Here is a 24049-nt window from a genome sequence, read left to right as displayed (position 1 = left end):
GAAGGTAAAATAGAAGGTAAAGAAAGACCTAGAACAACATGGAGTAAAAATATTAGGGATTGGACTGGTACCAAGAACGCCGCCACTCTTTCTAGAACGGCAAAGATTAGAGAAAACTTTCGCATGATGATCGCCGATATCCGATAGGATATGGCACCATAAGAAGAAGAAGAATGAATTAATGTTTTCTTTATTCAAGCAATAGACCCATTACATAATTTTAAAATACAAATTTTTATTGGCCACCATTTACTTGCGATAAATATTAAATTACAGTTATATAAATAATACATACAAGTTAAACGCCTTGGCTACGTAAATATACGTCCTACTTTTAGGAATCTGATTTACCATTATACTTGTTACTCCAGTTATTTTACGGACTATGACGAATTGGAAATAATTAAATAAATGTAGATATAAATATTATAGGACATTCTTACCGAAATTGCCTAAATCTCACGGTAAACTCAAGAAGGCTTCTTGTTGTTGAAGGGTGGTTGTTGGAAATAATAGCTCATGTTTTTAGTTTGATGGATATATGTATATATCATGATTATATTATATTATATACGAAACTAGAATGCTACATGATATCGTTGTATGCCATCTATCTACCTACAAAGCATACAAGTACAAATGTTTTTGCTGTAGCATTTTTATGAAAATATATTTTCTAGGTCGTTTAATAAGATTTGTTTCTAGCAAATTAAGACATGTATCACTCGCACCGTATTTGTAGATTTATTCGCTTTCCATACATAATACAAATACAAAAATTGCATGCATACATGTGCTTTGAATTCGCTTTTTATGTACTGTTTTAGGCAAAAAGGTCGTTACGCTTGCACATTAATTATTATTGTGTGAAATAAACGGGTTTATTGTTATGGTGGGTGTCAGTATGTTTGTAGCATTTCAGTATATAGGTATTGGCTGTATATCTTATTAGAATAGTAATTTAAAAAATCTGGCTATTATAATTTAATGTTTTGCGCGACCGTATCTTTACTGGGCTATGTCCTACAAAAAGATAAGAGGTTATATAACAAGAGTTAATTCCTTAATTGAATGCATCATTAATTTTACTTACATGTTAAATCGTAAACGTACTCGTAATTAAAACCAATTAATATGGCTAGGATTTAACGGTGTTGTTAAGTTTGGTTAATTGTTAATTAACTTTCTTGGTCTAATTCTTAGTCAAACTGAGGGTTACATCCTCTTGTCTTGACAAATTATATTTGAAAGTTGAACAAGAAACCACCATCAGATGTGAAAGTATTATTTTTAGCAAAAACATGTTACTTAGAAAACAAATCAAATTATTATATTTAAAGATGTCTTAGATTATTTAGTAATATTACTAGTATTCTGTAAGCAGTATTCGATATATTAAAGGTAGGCGCACTTACGGCCCGATTCGAAGAATGCAATACGATAACGATAAGTTCTGGTTTAGATAAGTTCTCATTTAGATATCGTTTGTATGTCGTATAATTGACAGAAGCAGCTCGATTCGGGCAACCAATGTCACTTTGACGTAAGAAATACCGTAGATAGATTTTATTGGGATCACAGCCGGATCGAAATAAACGTCAATTTTGACATGTCGTTTAGTTAACGATATTTTAAAGATCTTTCCAAGATCTTAAACGAATCGGGCCGTTACTCGGCTCCCTCACCTTATATAATTTGCGGAGGCGACAATAAAACCATAACCCAGATTGTCAATTTACCTTTAACTATATTTAGACTAAATTATCTTGCATGTATAAATACCCTAATTCGCGCATAATTCCACAGGTAGGAGTAAAGTCGCGAAGTCAAATTGCGCACGTCTCGCTTTCTCGTTATGGCGCTGCCAACCGTGAAAATAATATCCGACGACGTTGGAATACGGCCTTTGAGTTGGCGGCATTGATCAAAATTTCAAATCTAGTTCGGTTTAATGTAGTTTTAAATAGAGTTCCGAAAAAGGAGCGGATTCTTGAGATTTGGCCAATTAATTATTAATTTGTTCACCGTTACCTATCATGCGTGTAACATACCTTCCTTATTAATCTTATTTAAGGTCAAAAACGTGCTTATGATACCGTGAAAATAATATAAGATGGTGTTGGAATATGGCCGTTGAGTTGGCGGCATTGATCAAAATTTCAAATTTAGTTCGTTTTAATGTAAAGCCCGACCAGAAATATATGATCATTGTCAAGAGGGCGGTGTTATTATCATGTATAGGGTGATAGTTCAGTTCAGTATAAAAATGTAGTTCTAATGAAATTCCGCAATGGCGCGTGACCATATATTACTGGTCAAGCTTTAGTTTTAAATTGAGTTCTGAAAAAGGAGCGGATTCTTGAAATTTGGCCAATTGTTAACTTACTCACCGTGGCCTACCATACGTGTAACAGATGTTACTTATAAATCTTGTTAGGATCGTTGGAATATGGCCTTTGAGTTAGTGAAATTGATCAAAATTTCAAATTTAGTTGGTTTAATATATAGTTTTCAATAATTGAGAAAAAGGTGTGGATTTCTAACATTTGCCGGACCTCTAAATGTCACCTTGTTCCAACCTAAAAAAAAAAAACAAAGTTTATCGGTAATATTTTTGGCGCATTTGGATCATGGAAGTACATACCTACCTACATGGTTTTTTAAAGCTACCTGCCTACCAGAAGACCTAATAGCTAAGATGAAAATCGTACACCGACGAACGCCAAACGAAACGATAAAAAAATGAATCGGGATGACTGATTCCATACTTTCTATACTTTTTCCATACTTAGGAGCCAAGTCATCTTGGCGAGGCCCCTGGGTAGCATTGGGATTTTCGATTTTAGCGGCATCCGTCCAAAGAAGTCCAAATAATTGCTGTAAACAAACTTCCAAAGAAAATTATTTTGGAACAAGATCGATTTAGCCGTTTTTGTTTCTCCTGTTCATATTTGGTTTTGTTTTTAATTTATTATAACCAAGTACAATATGTCTCGTTGTATTTAAACACGTTTTTCCCGGTGAAATTGGCTAACAAGTATTTTATTTTACAAAATAAAAGCACATTAGCCAGATTTACAAGATTGCGCCGTGTTTCCGTCAAATTCGCGCGTCTAGCAACCCTTTGAGGGGAAAATTGCGCTCAACAGGTACTAGGGATGTGCTGGTGTCGAACTTAAATTTATCTAATATTTACCTTAATATAATGTGTAACATTGTAAATAATGTTGACAATGTCCAATATTGTTAATAGTTATCCAAAATTGCTTATGGTTTCAAGAATTTCCGTTTTAGGTAGAGAATGCCTTAAGGCATTAAGTCCGACATTGGTACTTAATGTGCAATTAACTTTAATGAAATAAATACCTATTGAGTTCTAGTCAAACAATTGTTTTGTTTTCATTTAAAGTTTTAGCCATCTTTATTATTTGTTAGCTTAAAAACTCTTTTTTGGCAAATTAAAAAATATCATGAGTTCAAGACTCGCTTGCGCCTGATAGAGAAAATTATTAATATACATTAATGCCAAGAAAAGGGTTAACAGTTTTCACGCGAAACATTTATTTCATAAGATTTACTTTTGACGCTTGGAAAGCGTTTATACCTACTAATTATTAGTGTTAGTATTTTTAGGTATCTTTTACATCTCCAAATTTCGAGACCGAGTTTCTTACCAACGCAGGGTGTCAAAAAATTATAACTTTTGCTTACATAAGTAGCGGAAATTTTGAAAACTTGGAAACATCAAGAAAATTTTATAGCAAATTAAGGAAACTTTCACATCGGAAACGGAAAATTTTGATCTACATACAAAAATGAGGTTTTCGGTTTTTTTTTAATGTAGAAATTTCGCAATTGTGGAAACTTTCCGACGAAAGATCTGTTCTTAGGTATGATTTATCATGTCTTGTGCAAGCGCAACCATTTCCTATCAATACTCCATAGACGTTACCTCCTCACGAACGGTTTGCCGGGAGAACAATGGTGGCGGTTGGCAATCATGATTAGTTTCTTGCGGGCCATTTTTGTGACGTACTTGCTTGTGGCACTATCTTGGGGCTAGATAAACGATATGTATACATGTTTCATAATTATCTTTGCCAAATAACCATTTGTTACTAAAGCTAACCATGAGAGACTCTCGCTGGGTGGTTGGATCAAGGGTCAGATGCAGAAGGCGGCGATTTTGGTCACAACGAGTATAGTAAATCGGTTCCGCTCTCTGCGGCCCTGACCACCACCGGCAGCTTGGGCCATGCCCCGCTGCTGGCGGCACCCTAGGTTATGTTTTTTGCAATGTATGTTTTTTGTCCCCAATGTCAGACTACTAATTTTAATAAAATTTCGAGATGTAAAGTCTCTCCAAGTGACAAAATGAAATGTATACTAAGTAAATCGCGTCTAACCATTACGTTAAATTAGAGATATGCAACACTTATTTAAAGTTGCTCTTATCGGGAGCAACATGAAAGATTTATACCTACCACTTTTCTCTTTTTGCTAACGATCTAAGAAAGAAACGTAAGCGCTATCCATACCTGCGTCAAAACATTTCCGTTTCGATACTCGATACATCCGTACGGCGGTACGTCCCTACGGACGATTTGCCGCGAGAACAATGGTGGCGATTCGCAATCATGATTGTTTTCACCGGCGGGCCAATTTTAGCTTAGAGAGGTTTTGGACACAGCTTGGAATTGATAAATTGGGTGTGCTAAAATCGTAATTCAAACTTACGACGCAGATGGCAGCACCGGACTTGCTGTTTTATAGCTCTTGTATACTTACTTAAAGTCAAAATATTCTTTATTCAATTAGGTCTAGCAAGAAGCTCTATTTAAAGTATAACAAATACTTACAATGGGACTATATTACATATATTTTATATATTATTAGGCTTATGCATTGTGTTGTGCTAGTAGGCCTCTTTTATAAGTTAATACAATCCACAACGAAGTTATAGGGGGGTCGAAAATGCCCTGACTGAACTGCTTTGAGAAAAGGATGGTACGACTGTGCCGCTTTTTTGCTCGACTTGGCGGGACTGCAGCATCGTTTCGAGTGATGGCGCCATAACCTTTAGGTAGTGCCCGGTAAGATGGCGCCACTTTTTGATATTTAACAAATTTAACACATATCATGACACGATATTCGTACACACGAATAAGGATCATAGTCAAATGGCGTTCTAAAAGTTTTAATTATGTGTCCAAAGATGGCAGTAAATTTACGTCGCTAGTCGCTACAAAGTTTTCTTTGACAATACACCTCTAGTTAAAATTCTCTTTGAATATTACCTACTTACTTTTGACTTCATTACCTAAACGGAAGAAAGTGGCCATTTGTCATTTAGATGATGAAGCAAAAAAAAAACTATGTAACAAAGACCAAAAGTAGGCGGGGAATCAGTAGGACTACAACTAATATACTGGATTAAACAGAAATGAATTGGTTTATTTTAAAACACAATTCCCCTAATCTGGGGGCCCTGGACGGTCAGCGCCCTCTTAATATCTCATTTCTGTTATTATAAATGTAAATTAGTAACCAAAATCTTACATTAGGTAACCTCAAAAGATCAAAAGTATTAAAATATCGTAATATCGGTCGTGTTGGTCGTGACAGCGCCACGAGATTAGAGTCAGACCAAGCTAAGTTGGCAGCGATTCTGATAGCCCAGCCTGTGCAAGTGTTAAGTAAACGTCATAATTTCATAGAATTTTGAAGTTTAACACAACATTTCATATCCGTGATCATAGGACAATTGATCACGGAAGATCTACATGATGATCTAGATGTGGAAAGAGAGAGGAGAGCGTTGGCAGTACGAGGAAATATGCTCGCCCGCAGGTTTGCACGCTGTACACAGGAAGTAAAGATAACACTGTTCAAGGCTTATTGCCAGTCGTTTTACACGTGCAGCCTGTGGGTGAGGTTTACACAAAAGGCATATAACACGATACGTGTTCAGTACAACAACGTCCTCAGAATGCTGCTGAAGCGACCAAAGCACTGCAGTGCCTCTGGCATGTTCGCAGAGGCAAGGGCAGATGACTTCTTTGCAATTAGGCCAACGAATTGCCTCTCTGCTGAAACGTGTGCGCGGTAGCAACAACAGCATGCTGAGGACGTTGGCCGAGAGACTCGACTGCCCGCTCACTAAATACTGGGTCGGTGTGGTGATTGGGAGGGATAAGTAGGGCAAAGCCTCTTGGTGAGGTGGTAAGGCATGGATTAGTTTGTAGTTGATTAACATAGATAATAAGATAGCTATTAAGATTTTTACTAATATCGCTATGGATTTTTTTTTAATGGTCCGAAATAAACATTTTTTTTTTTTTATAACATTTGCATTGTCGGGGCTGTCAAAACCGCTGCCAATTTATCTTAATCTGACTCTACGGAGTAGGTATATTGTTTTTAAGTCAATTCTCGAGTTCTGCACTAAATGCGGGTCATTGACGAACAACAAACTCATTAATTTACCTTAGTAGGATTAATCTTTTTTTTTTTTTACTATTCAATCTATTTATTGACAATAGCAATATACATAATGGATATATACAGATGATTACTATAACTAGCTTATATCTAAAATAGGCCCTTGAGGCATTGTACCAAGGATGCTGGCGGCATTTCCTCGTTGTATCGCAATACTGATACGTTGTGCGAGGAAGCCGCCAGCTCTTCGGTCACCAGTTACGTCAACCAGACGTTTCGCGATTTCTCCAAAAAACTTGTGCGCGCTGGGACCCCATGGACCTAGAGTTTCAAAATTGGATTAATCTTAGGTGTAAGAAAATAAGTCTAGCCATACGGGACCATTGGATTGGACCATGGATTGATCCTATTATCCATTTAACTAGGTAACTAGGCCTTCGGTTGCTTTCGTTTTGTCAAATGCCAACCCACATGTCGTTCGACGACGAAGTAATTCATTTACCGGTAGTTTAGCGGCAAGCTGGAGAGCTGAGCACATAGCGAGCCGCTTGTTCACGCTGGAACACCGGGCTATTTATAACCGACGGTTAATTTTTGATAATTAGTTACAGGGAAAGTCAACAGCAAAGTATAGGTCTATATTTTCTAATACTTATAGTATAGTAAGGTTGTCTGGAAGAGATCGTTCTTTAGCGATAAGACCGCCTGTTGTCTGCCTCTATCACTAATCAATTGTTTTTCTTAAAGCTGTATCTGAGGTGTGCCAATAAAGAGTATTCTATCTATCTATAGTATGGCTTATATTTTCTAATATAAGTAGCTCAGTTTCAGTGAGAGCGCCAATAGTCCGAGACTGAAATGGTGCCTTTAACCCGAGTTTCATCATTCTACTTTTCATTTCGAATACAAGAAAAGTTAAATACATGTGTATTAAAAAAAACATGACTAAGTATAAACTTACATACGGGTACTTTCAATTAACAATCTAGGTAAAAGTATGGTGATTAATGGAATGGGGAGTAAAATATTATAATGGAAATTGTACAACAAATCCATTTAATATCTAATTTTGATTGCTTATCGTTATATAAAGGAAAAACGTACTGGGAAAGTAAAATGCAGTAGTGCAGAAACGTATCATTTTCTGCACACTTTTTAGAACAACAACTACCCACTTTCAGAGCATGAGAAATGAAATTGTAGATTGTTAACCAAGGTATGAAAAGCAATCACTTCTGTCGAGGTAGTCCGAGGCTGAATGATGCCTTTCACCCGTTTCGAATACGATGAAAAAAAAAACATGTTTTTTTACAACATAATTTTAATAGCATTTCTTGAGGGTACTTTCAATTAACCAATAGTAACATTAACGTTATTCAAAGAATTGAGAATTAAATATACGGACATTGTATAACAAATCAATTTAAAATCTAATTTTAATTGCTTATCGTAAAAAAAACCGTACTTGGAAAGTAAAATGCTCTAGTGCAGAAACGTATCACTTTCTGCACACTTTTTAGAACAACAATGACCCTCTTTCAGTGCATGACAAAATATACAAGACTTTTCTTCATCATATTTTAACTCCTTATACAGCTTTAACGAGGACTCAATTTCCCAAGTCGTTAAACTATTCATTTTAAATTATATCAGAAATTGCTTAAACCGCCTTTAATCAAAAATGACAATTTATTATTCAAATATTTTTATATTATTTTGAAAAAAATATTATGGAAGGTAGAATTAAGGAATAGAATCTCCATATAATAAAAAGTGTCCGACCAAAAACCATAAATAGGTGTCGCTACAATACCTAGAATACTTGAGAAAAAAATCTAATCATAGACAGCGCAGTTCATTCCGCCAATAATGCCTAGGTTCTTAGCTACTCTAGCGCTACTCTGGAGAGATTTGTAACTATTATTTATAGCTGACATCTGGACATTTTTGCAACAGTTCTGCCTATGGAGATTCCTTGCCTCTACCTTCCATAAAAAAGATGTCAGTAGTCTGTCACAACACAAGTATCAAAGAGGATGCATAATGCATATCGCGTCAGCTGTTAACTGTGACATTGACTTGTGTGTATGATAATAGTATAGATTTATGATAAAATTAATCGCAGTCATTCAGGGTGTTCTTGGGGTTGCCTCGATTTTGCAGTGCGTCGGGGATGTTTGCGGAAGCTCACGTAGATAGCTTTCAAGCCATAATGCGCAAGAGAGTGGCCTCCCTGATGCGCCGTGTTAGAGTCAGCCCCAACAGCCTTCTGAACACTGTTATTGACAGTTTAGATTGTCCAATAGTTGCAAAGTGGAACGCCATGCACATGAACAAATTGAACAATAGAGGTGTTGTTGGGCTATTTTAGTTATAAGACTTAGATTTAGGTTAATTTAATTTATTGTATTATATGGATAAATTAAATTAAATTATTGCATTTCAAATCATGACATTATTATCATCACGTTGTAATATTAAATTAATATTTTTAACTTAATTATTATTTTAAAACCTGACATTTTAATTTTATTTCATTTTTAATTTATTCTTATTAGTGATGTTATGAATTGACAATGCTTTAAATTAATTACTTAATGACTTTTTTTTTAATTTTTAAATGTTTCTGTTTTTATTATTATATTGTGTAATAAGTAATGTATGGGTCTTGTTATCCGAAAATCCGAAATAAATGATTAAATTAAATAAAATAACGTGTTTACCGATATAACAGGATAAATCACGACATCTAATATAATATTTTATTTATACACTGGCTTTGAAAACAATATTATAACATACAGGCTACTCCGTGGATTCTAGAACCACGGCGAGCATCCAAAAGTCCCATGCCGAGTTATGAGAAAAATTTCGAAATTGCATTAAATCTGGTGGTCCACACTAAAGTTCAATTCGAACAAATTGCATGGAGACCATTTTCTGTGATTTTAGAGTTACTTCTATGATAAAAGTCGATCATAAATTGGTAATACATATACCATGTATCACCTAACGAATATCGCTCAGTATAGGCATATATTATACGTGGTAGGTATAATTTAATCCTTGGTGAGAATTTCGTATTCATTCTTATACAGGGTGGCCTTAGCCATTGGACAAACCCTGAAATCCCACGTAGGGTTACTTCTCAAGAAGTTTCTCTGACGTTAATATTTTTTTAATTAGAACAAAAGATAAAAAACAAAAGTTATTTGCAATGTTATTGGCAGTGTTTTTGACTATTTGTTCGAAATATTTGATAATGATGACATTTTTCAAAAGTCAGAAGCTTATTAGTGTCATAAAGTCATAAATAAAAAAGATAATCAAAAAGGGTCGAAGAAGGTTCCATACTATTCTTTACCTTAGGAGCTACTAACACATACAGGCTGCTCCAAAGTAAAAAATGGTAATTTGTTAATTTCTTCGAAACGGCTACACCGGTTGTTATCATACTTTGTACACTGGTTCTAAATACCCTAATGCATATGTACATTTCGGCTTTGTCCAATGGCTAGGGACACACTGTATATTTTGCATTTTTACTCCATAACAATTTCTAGGAATACAAAATCACACCAATCACTGATATCTCGAAATATTCTAAATTAATATATTGATTATGCAATTAATAATAAGTTATGGGATTATTCTATATCTCCGTGATAATGTGTGGGTTATGATAACAACTAGAATAGAATGTTTCGTGGTAGCGCTATAAATAACAAGAGCCATTTAATAAGTAGTTATTTGTAGGGGTAAAGTTTTTTTTTATTTTTTTTTATTAATAAAACTTAAATCTATCATTACAGGTTTAGCCTAATGCGATAGATAAGCGACAAACCAATAATCAGAGTTATTGACTATATAATTATAAACTTAACCTAATGTTATCATTGCAGCCTGTGTGAGATCATTCAGAGAGCACGTAAATATGTCCAACTTCAACGCAAGTTTATTGATAGTGCGAATGCGAATGGCCCTCGTTAGCGGGGCTTCCCTCAGCAGTTTTGTGCGAGCAAGGGGTACGGCCAGCAGCGGCGGGCGGCGGCGACGCCACACGTGCAGTTTTTTTAAACTGCTCGTGATAATATTGATACCCGAGCAAGCGGAAGATTCCAAAATTGGACCACGAGCGTTGTAGCGTGTGGTTCGAGAGTGTAATCTTGAGTGTCGCGAGGATTTTAAGGCGAAGTTGAACAAATTTTGCCTCCGAGTAAAACACGAAAATTTTCACCACACCAACGCGAGGAAAATACTAACTATGATATACCAAAAAAATCAAACCAAATCAAATCCAAATGAACGTAATAGAAAATGTAAACTCCCATCTTAAATGCCGGCAACGCACTTAGGTACAATCCCTCTGGTGTTGCAGGTGTCCATGAGCGGCGGCTTACCATCAGTTGATCCGTCTGCTCGTTTGCCTCTTCTATCATAAAAAAAAGTATCATTCAAAATCATTATTTAAAAGTAATTCTACCAGCTAATATAAGAAAACAACTCAAAATTTGCAGCTGATTACTTTGCCCCACATGTGGATAAAATGCAACTTTCTCATTCGTTTTTGTACAATCAAGAGGGCCTTTACCAGTAGGCGTGGTGAATAATAATAGTCTGGCCTTCTATTTGACAACAGAATTGCTGGAATTTAAAAAAAAAATGTCTTCAGCTTTATCAAGCTCGGTTCTCCAAACAAACGTAGTTACAGTCTCATTTTAAATCGACTAGCTAGATTCCTCTGAAACTTTGTACATACTTACTATAGGATAAGATATATCTAAGGATATATATAATTAGTTTATTTTGCCACAGATAGAGTCTGTTCTGTGGAAAGTATCGGGCCCCATACATTCCACAGACTCTACCATAGTTTAAAAAATAAAGGGAATTAAAGATTTTCATACGAAACTTTTTTTTTGCAATATTTCGTTATATAAGGTGGATCAATACAAACTAATTTCAGCCAGCTATACCTCATGTATGTGCAAAGTTTCATTACAATCCAGCATGTAGTTTTAAAATGAGTACGAAACTCCGTTTCTATGGGAAGGTGAAGTTCGGACGAGCTTGGTGATTATAGTTAATAGAAAAAAAAAACCATGAAATTCTTATATTAGACTTTTGAACCATTTCATTAATATATATCTTATAAAGAACATAAGAAATATATATGTTAAGTATAGGACAATTGTACACAAATGTATCTAGTAATTACCTCTTGTATTTATTAGTTAGACCTTTTTTTTAAATTTATATTGTGCATCTCATAATTTGTATTAATTTGGACATATTTTTACTCAATATTATGCTTATGGCAGAAAGTATATGTCACAGTTTTTTTTCACATCTGTTACCATTTTTTATACATTGTTACATATCAGTAACGGAATGGGAGACTTTATTCAACATAAAAACTCTCGATATCTGTTCGTATTTAGGGGAGCGTGGGGTAATGGGAGCGGGCGGGTAATAGCGGTGTCAATGGAGACTTACTCAATCGTATTTATACAAATGTCATTCAGGAGTATCCGGAATCATTCGCCGGAGCTTGCCTCCCATGGGCATTGGGCAACCCCGTAGCAGTGTTGGCCGAACGTTAATTGCAATTAACCATTATAAATTGAACCGTAAACCGTAACCGTCCGTTACGGTTTACGGTTCAATTTATAACGTTACGTAATGGTTAATGGCCAATACTTTTTAATTGCATTAACGTTTCGGCCAACACTGCCCCGTAGTACCCCGCGATTAGTTGCACGAGATGAATGTTTGTTTTTGGCTCCGAGGTTAAAAAAATGTTAATATTCATAATTGATTATAAGTGTTAAAATATGTATTACATAGTAAGTAAATAGTAGTATTGTTTAATGCACTAATAATTATACATTTGACATAAATGTAAAACTACAAATAAATTTTACATACAAAAACTATTTTTTTTACATACTAATCTTCGGCAATACTTCTGAAATTGCAACTACAAATCGTATATTTTTATAACTCTATTTTTTTCATGGAGGGTAATGAGAGCCTTTATACAACAGCAGAATTAGTTGAATTTAGCTCTCATCACCCTAACGCAGTTATATTTTTTTCTTATGTATTTGACTTTATTTACCTATCTAAATGCCACGAAAAACCCTTACAACGAAAAACGCGTCTTGGACATTAGAATCATTATGAAATGTAATCCAAAACTATTTGAGATATGGTTTGTTCTTTGGCTCTGATTACCCAAACTGCAGGGTTATGAGAGCGAATTCAATTTTTTGGTTTTTTTGTGGTAAGACACAAAAAGCCCCAACGATTGAATTCGCTCCCATGATGATGGATTGATGATTTTTTTTTTGTTTTTTTTTTGCCTCTGATGGGTAGGCAGATAAACAACACTTTCGTCCATAATTAAGACATTTATTTAATTAGAATAAATATAAAAGTTATTAATGGACCGGATGGAATCTATGGAAGAAAAAGACGTGCTGCGCCGACCCCAAATGAATGGGATAAGGGCAAGCGAATGTTGATAAAAGTTATGAATAAATGTCCTTAGTAGGCTCCCATTCCCCCACGCTACCCTACAAGAGTTGATATTAGAAGGATAATGTTTCTTCCAAAAGGCGGAAACGTGGTGAAGTGGCAATCGGACAGATTGGACTGAAGTAGACACACTCAAAATATTACATTTCAAATTTATTTTACTGTTTATCATCATAATAGTGGCCGTTGCAGCCGATGAAATACGGCGTTTCGTGAACCGAAGATTGGGGGGGAAGAGGCGTCATTTAAATATTTGGCGCCTCGGGCCAATCAGATTCGCCGCTTAGAATCTGGGCTATAACCGCGAAAATCGAAGTTAGTCAATTGCGGGCATTTTTCTCTGTCACTCTAATTATATCTTAGTGAGAGCAAAAGAGAAAGATCCCCGTAATTTGTGAACTTAATCAGTTAACCTCAGACGTCGCCGAAACCTCACTTACACCCTCGTGTACACTGCCTTAGTGCCCACTGTCCAGTTTATTTACATTAGGAACGACCACCTAGGTTTGATTAATTTTATTAAATGAAAAATCTTAACTTTAAAAATTTATGAAAAAGTATGAAAAATTACCTTTGACAAAGGCACCTTTGTCAAAAAGGATATGTTGACGAATCGCACTTTTGACAAACGCAATCTGACGAAAAGCACCTTTGACATACAGGTGCGATTCGTCAAAATACTTTGACGAATCGCACATTTAACCATAGGTGGAAAACCCCCCGTTTGAAAAACTCCTGTTTCAGAGTTCCCTACGATTTTTTCTTCGCCGAAAAGTAGAATCCATGACCCCCTGATTTAAAGCAAAAACGCGCCTACTGCTCTACCGGGCCTGAAACTTAATAAAATAAATTAAAAGTTTATTAAAGAAAACTGTAACAGACGACTGACAAGTTTAAGTTGATTGCAGGTAATCTTATACTTTCAAGTTTCTTAGCGTTCTTTGCGATTTTAGATTACTCGCTATAGTTCAAGGAAAAATACTACGAAAGTCTGAATTTTTATATCCTAGATACTTACTAAAATTTATTCGAATCGTCATTTCAGTACAAATTTGGTACAAAAACAAAGAAGGATTATTGGATAAGGTATATCGGGGTAACTTCGAAAAAACGGGAGAAATTTTGTAAATTGCAATTATCTACTAAACTTGAAACCATTTCTAATTAATTCATTTTTGTCTGCGAGATACCGGTGTGGCGGTAAAAGGCGTGGACGTGAATGTACGATAGCTCCACTGTTCTCGATGTTGTGCTTAGGAGCACTCTTCATTGAGGATGACCTTATAATATCGCGGACCACACAGAATGTGATTTTTGTTCAAGATCAATAATACAGATCGTTGGCTGCGAAGTCTTACAGATTGGAGTTTTGACAGCAAGGTTGGTTTTCTTGTCGGCCAGACATCGTCTGTCAATATCGACGAGCAATTGGAGGTACTTCAGGAAATCAGCGCCAATGATAGGCTTACTGACTGCTGCAATAATAAACTTCCATCTAAATTAACGTTTTAAATTGAAATCCAATATATTCTCGCCGAAAGTGGGTATTATGCTGCTTTTCGCTGCATAAAGATTGAAGGAGGTCGGTTGGCCATGGAATCCTCTAGGCTTTGGAATGACAGATATATTTGCGCCAGTATCAATACTAAGGAATTAAATTTTGGTGTCTTGATCAGTAACGAACAGGCGGTGTGAGGTATCCCATGCGCTAGTTTCCGCCTGAGCTAACGCAGTCACTAGTCTTCCTTGTTAACTATTGCTCTTCTTGAAATTGCAAGGGATTGTGCACTTTTAGGTATGCTGAGTTACCGAAACGTCGCGTCGGTGAAAAAAACAAATGTCACTCATTCAAACAAATATTCCTCGTTGGAGGTTATGATATTCTCGTATATATGACCTCGGTCTCTTTAAAGCAAGAGTGAATAGGCTACTACTGAACCGGTGAGCTCCATCTTAGGCCCTGCCTTCACTTTCCATCAGGTGTGACTAGAGCCAATCACCGATCAGTTTTTAATAAAAAATAAAAAAAATGAACTGGCGTGCATGCGAGAATAGGGACGATTAAATCGCGAAGCAATGAATTGCGGAGCTGAATATAAATTTCGGCGGTATTGTTTTTGTTGAATCTTGATCTTAGCGTCTTCAGGAGAGAGTCCAAGGTCAATATAGCCCAGCTTGTCTTGAGGGGCTTGACTGACAGTCGTAGAAATAGATGACTGTACCGAAATTGCTGATAGTTTTTACGCGTTTGTTCTAGAAATTTACCTGCCATCAGTGCATATATCGATTAAGTTTATGTCTTTCATAAATGTATCGCTCGTGGCGACAACGGATTGAACGGATAGAGGCAGATGGTTGGACCAAAGGACGCGGAGAGCCGATTAGGAGACGTTGCTATCGGCGGGTTTTCGTACAACGAAGTAAATGAGATGGCTTTAGTGTAGCGTTAAGAGAGAGAGAGAGAGAGAGCGCTGGTAGCCTAGCAGTAAGCGCTGGAATACTAACTAATAATAACTCCAAGGCCGATTTGGCCACGGTGACTGCTATCAACTTCGTTGCTGTCTCTAGTGTGCTTGCAAGTGGCTGTCGAACATTGCGGGCATGTGAGACCACCATTTGTGTAATTATAATGTATTGCCGCAGGTAGTCTGGGTTTTATATCGTCGCGCTTAGCATCCAGCTCTAAGCGTCAACGCGATTCAAATTCAGCTACTTTGGCAATATTGCAGCCCGCCATTCCGTTTGTATGGCTGCCTGCTGCTCCCATAGCATAATAGCGGTAAGAGACAGAGAGTGCAGGTATCCTAGCGATAAGAAAGAGCGCTGGTAGACCAGCGGTAAGAGAGAGTGCAGCTACCCTAGCGGAAAGAGAGAGACAGCGCAGGTAGCCTATCGATAAGAGAGAGAAATGGAGAGAGAGAGAGAGAGAGAGAGAGAGAAAGCGCGCAAGTAGCCTAGCGGTAAGAGAGAGCGCTGGTAGCAAATGCAAATACGGAGTTCCAATGTGTGCATGTCACGCATTATCACTCGGAAAACGGCATGTATGAAAGCTACATTTCAGCTAGCGTGTATAATGTTATGTAACGAACCTAATGCCCATTCTTATATACAAGCAACATTCCCATATTTACCTACCTATGCAAAATAAATAGAATAAACTCAGTATTCATCAAACAACCTGCATATCAAGTATGAAACGGTTAACTTCCCCGGATCGCTGATCATCGGGACGTGACTTGCGTCCGCCATTTTGAAATACGGGAGTTAAACATATATGATTGAAACACAATATGATTGAAATTTGTAGTATAATGTTGTATTAATTTTCAAATCATTTCATGTTTGTAAGTATACTAAATATAGTTGTTAGTGTGTATATTTTTTTTGCATGTAATATAATTTTACATATGTAAAGATGACTATTAATGTTTACCACACTTAATGCAAATAAATATATTTCATTTAATTTAAAGACCTTTAGGGATAAAGAGCTTAAGCGCTATTTATGGTCGTGGTTGTTATGCCGTTTTAGTGGTGTTTAAATATGATGACGCTGATGACGTAACAATATATTCAGATATAATTAAATAATCAATTGTTTTTATGATAGAGGAGGCAAACGAGCAGACGGATCACCTGATGGTAAGCGATTACCGCTGCCCATGGACACCTGCAACACCAGAGGGGTTGTAAGTGCGTTGCCGGCCTTTAAGATGGGAGTACGCTTATTTTCTTGAAGGTTTGAAGGTCGTATCGGTCTGGAAATACCGCAGGCGACAGTTCATTCCACAGTTTAGCTGTGCGAGGCAGAAAGTTCCTGGAGAAACGCACAGTTGAGGACTGCCAACCATCTAAGTGGTGAGGCTGGAAATGTTGTCGCGTAGGGCGATGGCGAAAAGAAGCGGCAGGGATTAATAAATAAAATAAAAAAATAAAAGGCAGGGATTAATCCGAACAATTCCTCGGAGCACTCCCCGTTGTACATGCGATAGAAAATGCAGAGCGAGGCCACATCTCTACGCAGCGCCAAGAAGTCAAGCCGATCCGAAATACGCTGGCAGTCGACAATTCGAGTCGCTCTTCGTTGGATGCGGTCCAGAGGGAGAAGCTGGTACTGGGTGCCCCTGCCCATAGATGAGAACAGTATTCCATGTGCGGGCGCACCTGCGCCTTATAAAGCTGTAGGCGGTGGGCCGGTGTAAAATACAGTTATTTCTATTTTGATGGTATTTGTACAATTTAATTTATCTTGCAGATACAGATTCAAAAATAATGAATCGAATAAGTCAAAGAAAGTAGCTATGAATGTATGTATGACCACCCTTGCATAGATTGATTGTATGCAGGGAGTGTCACCTCTCTCTGCAGCTGACTGTACTTACTTATTCGAAAATTTATTCAAATGAATCAGAGTCGAACTAATCTAATCGTCTGCACAGCATTTTCAATGACTAAGTGTGGTCATGTCATCATATGACGTTTATAATAGCTCTGACTCACTTTTTTGTTCAAGTCGCTGCAAAGTTAGTTCAGATGGACTCCATCGCTTCCCAAGTTTTTTACAACGTTATTTTTTATAAAGTCACTAACGGTAGTCAATACAAAGAGAAAATATATTTTATTTGAAAACTGAACTCTTTGTACCAATGCTTCTTTCCTCAAAATTTCGAAATGATTATTCATGTATAAAATCTTTCACATTCCAGCACCATGAGACTACTAGTGGCAGCCATTTTGTTCGTGTCCGCCATCTTGTGGAGCGACGGCCTCGAGCTGAGCCCGCGCCCGCGGCGCCCGGAGCGCTTCGACACGGCTGAACAGATCTCCAACTATCTGAAAGAGCTGCAGGAATACTACTCTGTGCACGGCCGGGGCCGGTGAGACTGTCTATAATCTGGCATTGTACCCTTATTTAGAGGGAGGCTAAGGGGCATTCGAATTCCTCCATGATAAATCGATTCAGGGGTGGGCTAAGCGGTCAACCAAAACTTTGTCAGTAGAAAAAGAAAGAAGAGAAGAAGGCGTGAAATTCAAATTTTGTATGGGAGATATCCTTCGCGTTTATTATTTTCTAATTTGCCGGCTTTTTCTTCTGACTAACTTGCCTTGCTAGCCTATAACTTAACACATTTACTGCCAACGTTTTCGTAGCGGTACGCTCGTAGCCGAACCCAGCGTTTTCCCACTTTGCAGAGGAAAGCGACTACGAACAGAAAACCCGCCGAGCGGGTTCCCGGCACAGCAAGCTCGGTTGTCCATACAAACGTAGTTACGCTCTCATTTTGATACGACTAGCGAGATTGCTCTGAACCTTTGTACATACAATAGGATAAGGTATATCTAGTCCTGTAATTAGTTTATGTAGCCTCAGATATTAAAAAATACAGTGAATTTAAAATTTTCATACAAAACTTTGTTTTCCTCTTATTTTGTTTGTTTTATAAGGATGGAGCAATATAAACTAATTACAGCCCTAGATATACTTACCTCATGTCATTGTATGTGCAAAGTTTTAAAATGAGAACTAAACAGAGAGTATTACTGCAATGTTCTGCCGATCTGCGCGTTTCCCGGTAGGCCCTTTGTAAACAAACCTTGGTGCATCAATGTCATATTTTATTATCTGTGAAAACTTGTCAAAAAACAGTTTAAGGTATGGAGTGTGGAATTAAAAGGAGTTAAATGTCTTATGGTAGAACTGTTGCAAAAGTGTCCAGCTATCAGCTATAAATAATAGTTCCAAATCTCTCCAGAGTAGCGCTAGAGTAGCGAAGAACGTAGGCGTTATTGACGGAGTGACGTGCGCTGTCTATGATTTAATTTTTTTTTTCAAGTATTCTAGGTATTTTAGCGCCTTCTATTTAAGGTTTTTTGATGACATTTTTTGGTACATGGAGATTTAATTCCTTACATCCACCTTCTTTTAGTTTAATTAAGGCACAGTATGCATAAAGTTAATGGTTTACGAAAGGTGCTAGTGCTGCACTCTGGCGACAGAATTGCAGTAATACTCCCTATTTGGGAACTTCGGTGTTCACGGTAGACCCTCTTTGAATTCGATGCACCTTCTAATTGATCTGGGACCAATTTCTCGAACTGTATTAGAGTAATAGTATTATACCACGAACTGTCAAATCGCATTGGTTACTATGGCAACACACTAATAATATTAGACTAATACCGTTCGAGAAATGGGCCCCTGATAGAAACTATAGGCCTACTGTTTAACGTGATCAGAAGGTATTATGGTCAAATACGTATATAGAGTCAGACCAAGTTGGCAGCGATTTTGATAACCGAGCCTGTGCAAGTGGTTAGGAGGGAAGAATAGCTTTGCGATCCTAACGAAAAAAAGGGAGAAAACGATGTCCACTAACAATCGCTACAGCATAATATATGCTAGGTTTATAGAGGTTTCGCTTTTCTGGAAAAAAAAATTGTTTTGAAAATTTTGAAAAACCTTCAAACCTAGTTTTTCATTGTGTCAATAACATACTAAAAATCATGGAGAATGGAAAATATTTAGAAGTGGAAAAATATTTTCTCCTTTTGTATTGACGAGTACCTACGTGATATACTTCCCTCTTAAGTAAATGTCATAATGTCAATAGAAGTTTGATGGTTAAAATAACACCTGCAGTATGGAGTGTGGAATTAAAAGGAGTGAAATCTCTTATTGTAGAACTGTTGCAAAAGTGTCCAGCTGTCAGCTATTAATAATAGTTCCAAATCTCTCCAGAGTAGCGCTAGTGTAGCTAAGAACCTAGGCGATATTGACGGAGTGAAGTCCGCTGTCTATGATTAGTTTTTTTTTCAAGTACTCTAGGTATTGTAGCGCCTCCTATTTAAGATTTTTTGATGACACTTTTTGGTACATGGAGATTTCATTCCTTACCTCCACCTTCCATAACCTGCAGTGTCTAAGCTGTCAAAACCGATGCTTATCTTGGTCTGATTCGTATTATGTAATAAAAGAAAAAAATGTAATACAAAAACTAGTTTTAGCCTTAAAAAGTAATTTCACTCCAACTAGAAAATTACCTTAAATAACTGTGGTAGACCATGGAATTAACGTCCTCAACTCTCGCTGGTTCCGCTACTCCCTGCGGGATGTCGCTAGTGAAGAATGTTTTTAGTACCTACATAGAACTACAGATGGCGTTTACTCCTACAAAAATAGTATTAGATTTCTTATGACAATGATAACTTTTAAATGTTCTTGTATCCTACAGACATAACATTTTGATGAAACCGAACGTATGAGCTATCATTAATAGCAAAGAGAATTTGAAATAGAGGTGGATTATCAAAGAAAATTTTGTAGCCGCAGTAAATTTACTGCCATCTACAGACGGTTAAAACTTTTGGTACCTACACAAAGTAATTACAATTCATTAATTCATTGTATTATAATTTTTATTAACAAAAAATGAATACCACTTATAAATGTTTATATGGCACCAATCATGGAACATTTAAGAGAAGGAGTATTTTTGACATTTCACCGACACTTGTAAAATTTCTACCGCTTTATGCGTTAGAAGTTGAATGCCCCTTCGTCCTTTATGTTTTCTATATATACAGTATGTCCCTAGCCATTGGACAAAGCCGAAATGTACATATGCATTAGGATATTTAGAACCAGTGTACAAAGAACCAGTGTATCATAACAGCCGGTGTAGCGGTTTCGAAGAAATTAACAAATTATCAATTTTTACTTTGGAGCCGCCTGTATGTGTTATTAGCTCCTAAGGTAATATCCTCAAAGAATAGTATGGAACCTTCTTCGACCTTTTTGATTATCTTTTTTATTTATGACACTAATAAGCTTCTGACTTTTGAAAAATGTCATCATTATCAAATATTTCGAACAAATTGTCACAAACACTGCTAAAGATTAACAGTCTGTTTCTTTTTGTTGTCGATTATTGCAAATAACTTTTGTTCGATTTCTTTTTCTTTTGTTCTAATTAAAAAAATATTAACGTCAGAGCATTCCTGAGAAGTAACCCTACGTGGGATTTCAGGGTTTGTCCAATGGCTAAGGTCACCCTATATAATGAAAGCTACTGCAATTGGTTTCAATATTATTAACAAATTAAAACTATGTTTTTATGCTCCAGTCATGGGATGTATGGCGCCATTAGTTTTCAAACTAACAAATGTCAATGGTAATTTTTACATAAATCGCTATTTGGCTCTTGTTTATGGTAAAATGTTGCCACCTTTTAAAAACTGATGGTAAATACTTGTTTTACAGGATTTGTCTATACTATCCTATTACTGGTACCAGTCCCAAGAGCGTAACTTCAATGGGAGCGGGTCTTTGGCGACGGATTCGTTTCACTCATTAAACTAGAGTTTTTAATTGTTTTCACTTAATTAAAAGTACTCTTTTCTTTCCAGTTACGGTAAAAGACAGATGCACATATCGGACGCGTCGGTAATATTCAAGGAGTTCCCTTTTTTCGACCACAGCCTTCAGAACCTGAACGACGATACAGTATTTAAGGCCCTCGCGTACCAGTAAAATGATGACTGCATTAGACTTTCGCAATATTGCCGGAAATATTGCCGATGTATAAATATTATCAAAATAGTCGGAAATATTGCTGAGGTTTTCTTAGAATTGTATATGTTAAATACGTTTCCTGGTATACATTACCGTGTATTTTTTGTTAATAAACATAAACAAGTGAGTATTAAGCAAAGATTTTTGCGAAGCATAAATATGATGACTATTTTTGTTGGTAGTATTCCCGACGATTTTTTTGGAAAGCAAATTATAATTTGTAATACTACTTTAAAAAAAATAGTTTGAATAAACTGAATTAGCACTGACGTGAACACAATAACGAGGGTGTGTCTTTACAAACGTCATATTTTCGTTTAAAAATGACATTAATGACGACATTGCCACAATTTGTCATTGCCAATGCCGTGCCGTTTTAGTTTGGTCCGACACTATCAACGAAGACATTACGAATACCCGTAAATGTATAACAAATGAAGATACTAAAATATACATGATCTGTTTGTTTAAAAAAAACTTTCAATAAGGTTTTAATTTAATATTATTTTCTTTACACTAATTTGATTTTTGCCATATATGTCAATTGATTAGTAATTTCTAGAATGATCTCCCTGGAAATATTGCTAGCAATATAAAACACCTTAAATATTGCAAAGGCTCAAAAATTATATATGGTTAATACAATTTATTATATTTTGTTTTATAAGAGTGACTAAAAGAAAGAAATTACCTAAATCAATATTTAAAACTGTTTTCATGAACTCTTACTGTTGCAATAATGAAAGATATAAAATAGCAATATGTATTTGTTAATTATCTACATATAAATTTTATTTGTGGGACATAAAATAATGTATAATTTATTTTAGCATTTGACTAAAAATTCGTGTAAACCTACAGGTATCTGAAGGTGGACTTTTAAAATTAGCCGTAAGGTTGCCCAATGGATGATTCTGACGCAAATGATATATTTGTTATTATTATATACTATTGTCATAGAATGTTTGTTGAGTTTTATAATAATTTTAAAACAAAAATGTAAAAAGCAAAAGTAATTTGAAGTTTTAAAGAAAATTTAACACATGTAAAATTTACAATAATTGAATAATTTTCTGTAAACATCTACGAGTATAAATCGATTATTTATTCTAGTCAATTATTGCTACCTGTCTAGTCAATTATTATTTTAATATCCCTAAACATAATTTACAGGCTGGGTGATAAATTATTTTCAGGGATTTAATAATTCGAATAAAATGTAGTGTAAAATATGAACAGTTATGGGTTAGTTGTAATTGTATTCGAAAATGCAAAAGTTTCAAAGTTACAGTTGTTTTATTTAGGTAAGGTCAATACGGGCAAGTGTGTCTGTAGGAGAGGTGGCTGGCCCTCATATTGGGGCCTATTTACCATTGAGAAGTTTATTACGAGTACATACATTTGCCATGCGAGTAGTAATTATATAGCAAATGTATGTATGAACTGTCAATAATCCTTAACTAATTAACTATTTATTTAAACTTACGGACTTAATTCCAAATGGCATTCTCTACCAGTCAACCATAGGGCCAAACAAAAATACCTACAGTTGGTGCAGAGAGAGAGAAATATATTGAATGAATAAAAAAAAGCAAAATATACTTATAAACTACATAAATAATTAAAAATATATATAAATAAACTACCACATATTTATGAAATACACACTATAAATAATGATGGATATTATTCGAACTCTTGTTTTAGCAAATAATAATAAATAATAATAATACGGCGCGTATAGTACGTCGGTTCCTCTCTCTGCGGCCCTGACCACCGGCAGCTTGGGCCCTGCCCCGCTGCTGGCGGCACCCTAGGTTAGGTTTTTTATAATGTGTTTATATCTTTTGTATTGTTTTGTAAGTGTTTTTATATTTTACTTTTATATCCATATTATAAAAAATCCTAACCTAAGATATTGAATGAATAAAGATAATAATAATAATAAATATTATAGGACATTATTACACAAATTGACTAAGTCCCACAGTAAGCTCAATAAGGCTTGTGTTGAGGGTACTTAGACAACGATATATATAATATATAAATATTTATAAATACTTAAATACATAGAAAACACCCATGACTCAGGAACAAATATCCATGCTCATCACACGAATAAATGCCCCTACCAGGATTTGAACCCGGGACCATCAGCTTCGTAGGCAGGGTCACTACCCACTAGGCCAAACCGGTCGTCAAATGCTTACGTAACATCCGCTTGAAAGAAAACTTACTTGGAGCTTGTCTTATATTTAGAGGGAGTGAATTCCAAAAACGACCAGCCTGGACTGCGAAAGAGTTAGTCATAAGACCAGTACAGTGTGAAGGTATGGCCAGCTCACATCCTAGAAGAGGAATATCGAAGACGAATTTACTTTAGTAATAACCAGAAGCAGAAGGCACAAACAGGATCGAAAAAAGGGCAAAAAGTCTACTTAATATCTTGGATACGAATTCTGTGCAATAGGGCAGTGGGGTAAATTTTAAAATCAC

At 36.0% G+C, this 24049-nt stretch overlaps 1 protein-coding gene and 1 long non-coding RNA gene across 2 annotated transcripts in view; both read left to right on the top strand.

The window, feature by feature from the left end:
• LOC133531900 (pro-neuropeptide Y-like) overlaps positions 1-22841 on the top strand; it is a 42258-nt gene extending 19417 nt beyond the window's left edge. The window contains exons 2-3 of the mRNA XM_061870313.1: positions 17688-17858; positions 21388-22841. Of these exons, the coding sequence (XP_061726297.1) occupies positions 17692-17858; positions 21388-21511 (291 nt within the window). The 5' untranslated portion in view covers positions 17688-17691 and the 3' untranslated portion in view covers positions 21512-22841. The remainder of the gene's footprint in view (positions 1-17687; positions 17859-21387) is intronic.
• The window catches only part of LOC133531901 (uncharacterized), a 73567-nt gene that overhangs the window by 31624 nt on the left and 17894 nt on the right, over positions 1-24049 (top strand). The gene's annotated exons all lie outside the window — the stretch shown is intronic.

This window comes from Cydia pomonella, chromosome 26, assembly GCF_033807575.1.
Source record: "Cydia pomonella isolate Wapato2018A chromosome 26, ilCydPomo1, whole genome shotgun sequence".
Taxonomy (NCBI): Eukaryota; Metazoa; Arthropoda; class Insecta; order Lepidoptera; family Tortricidae; genus Cydia; species Cydia pomonella.
The sequence above is the reverse complement of the archived record's forward strand: the minus strand, read 5'-3'. Positions and strand labels throughout refer to the sequence as shown.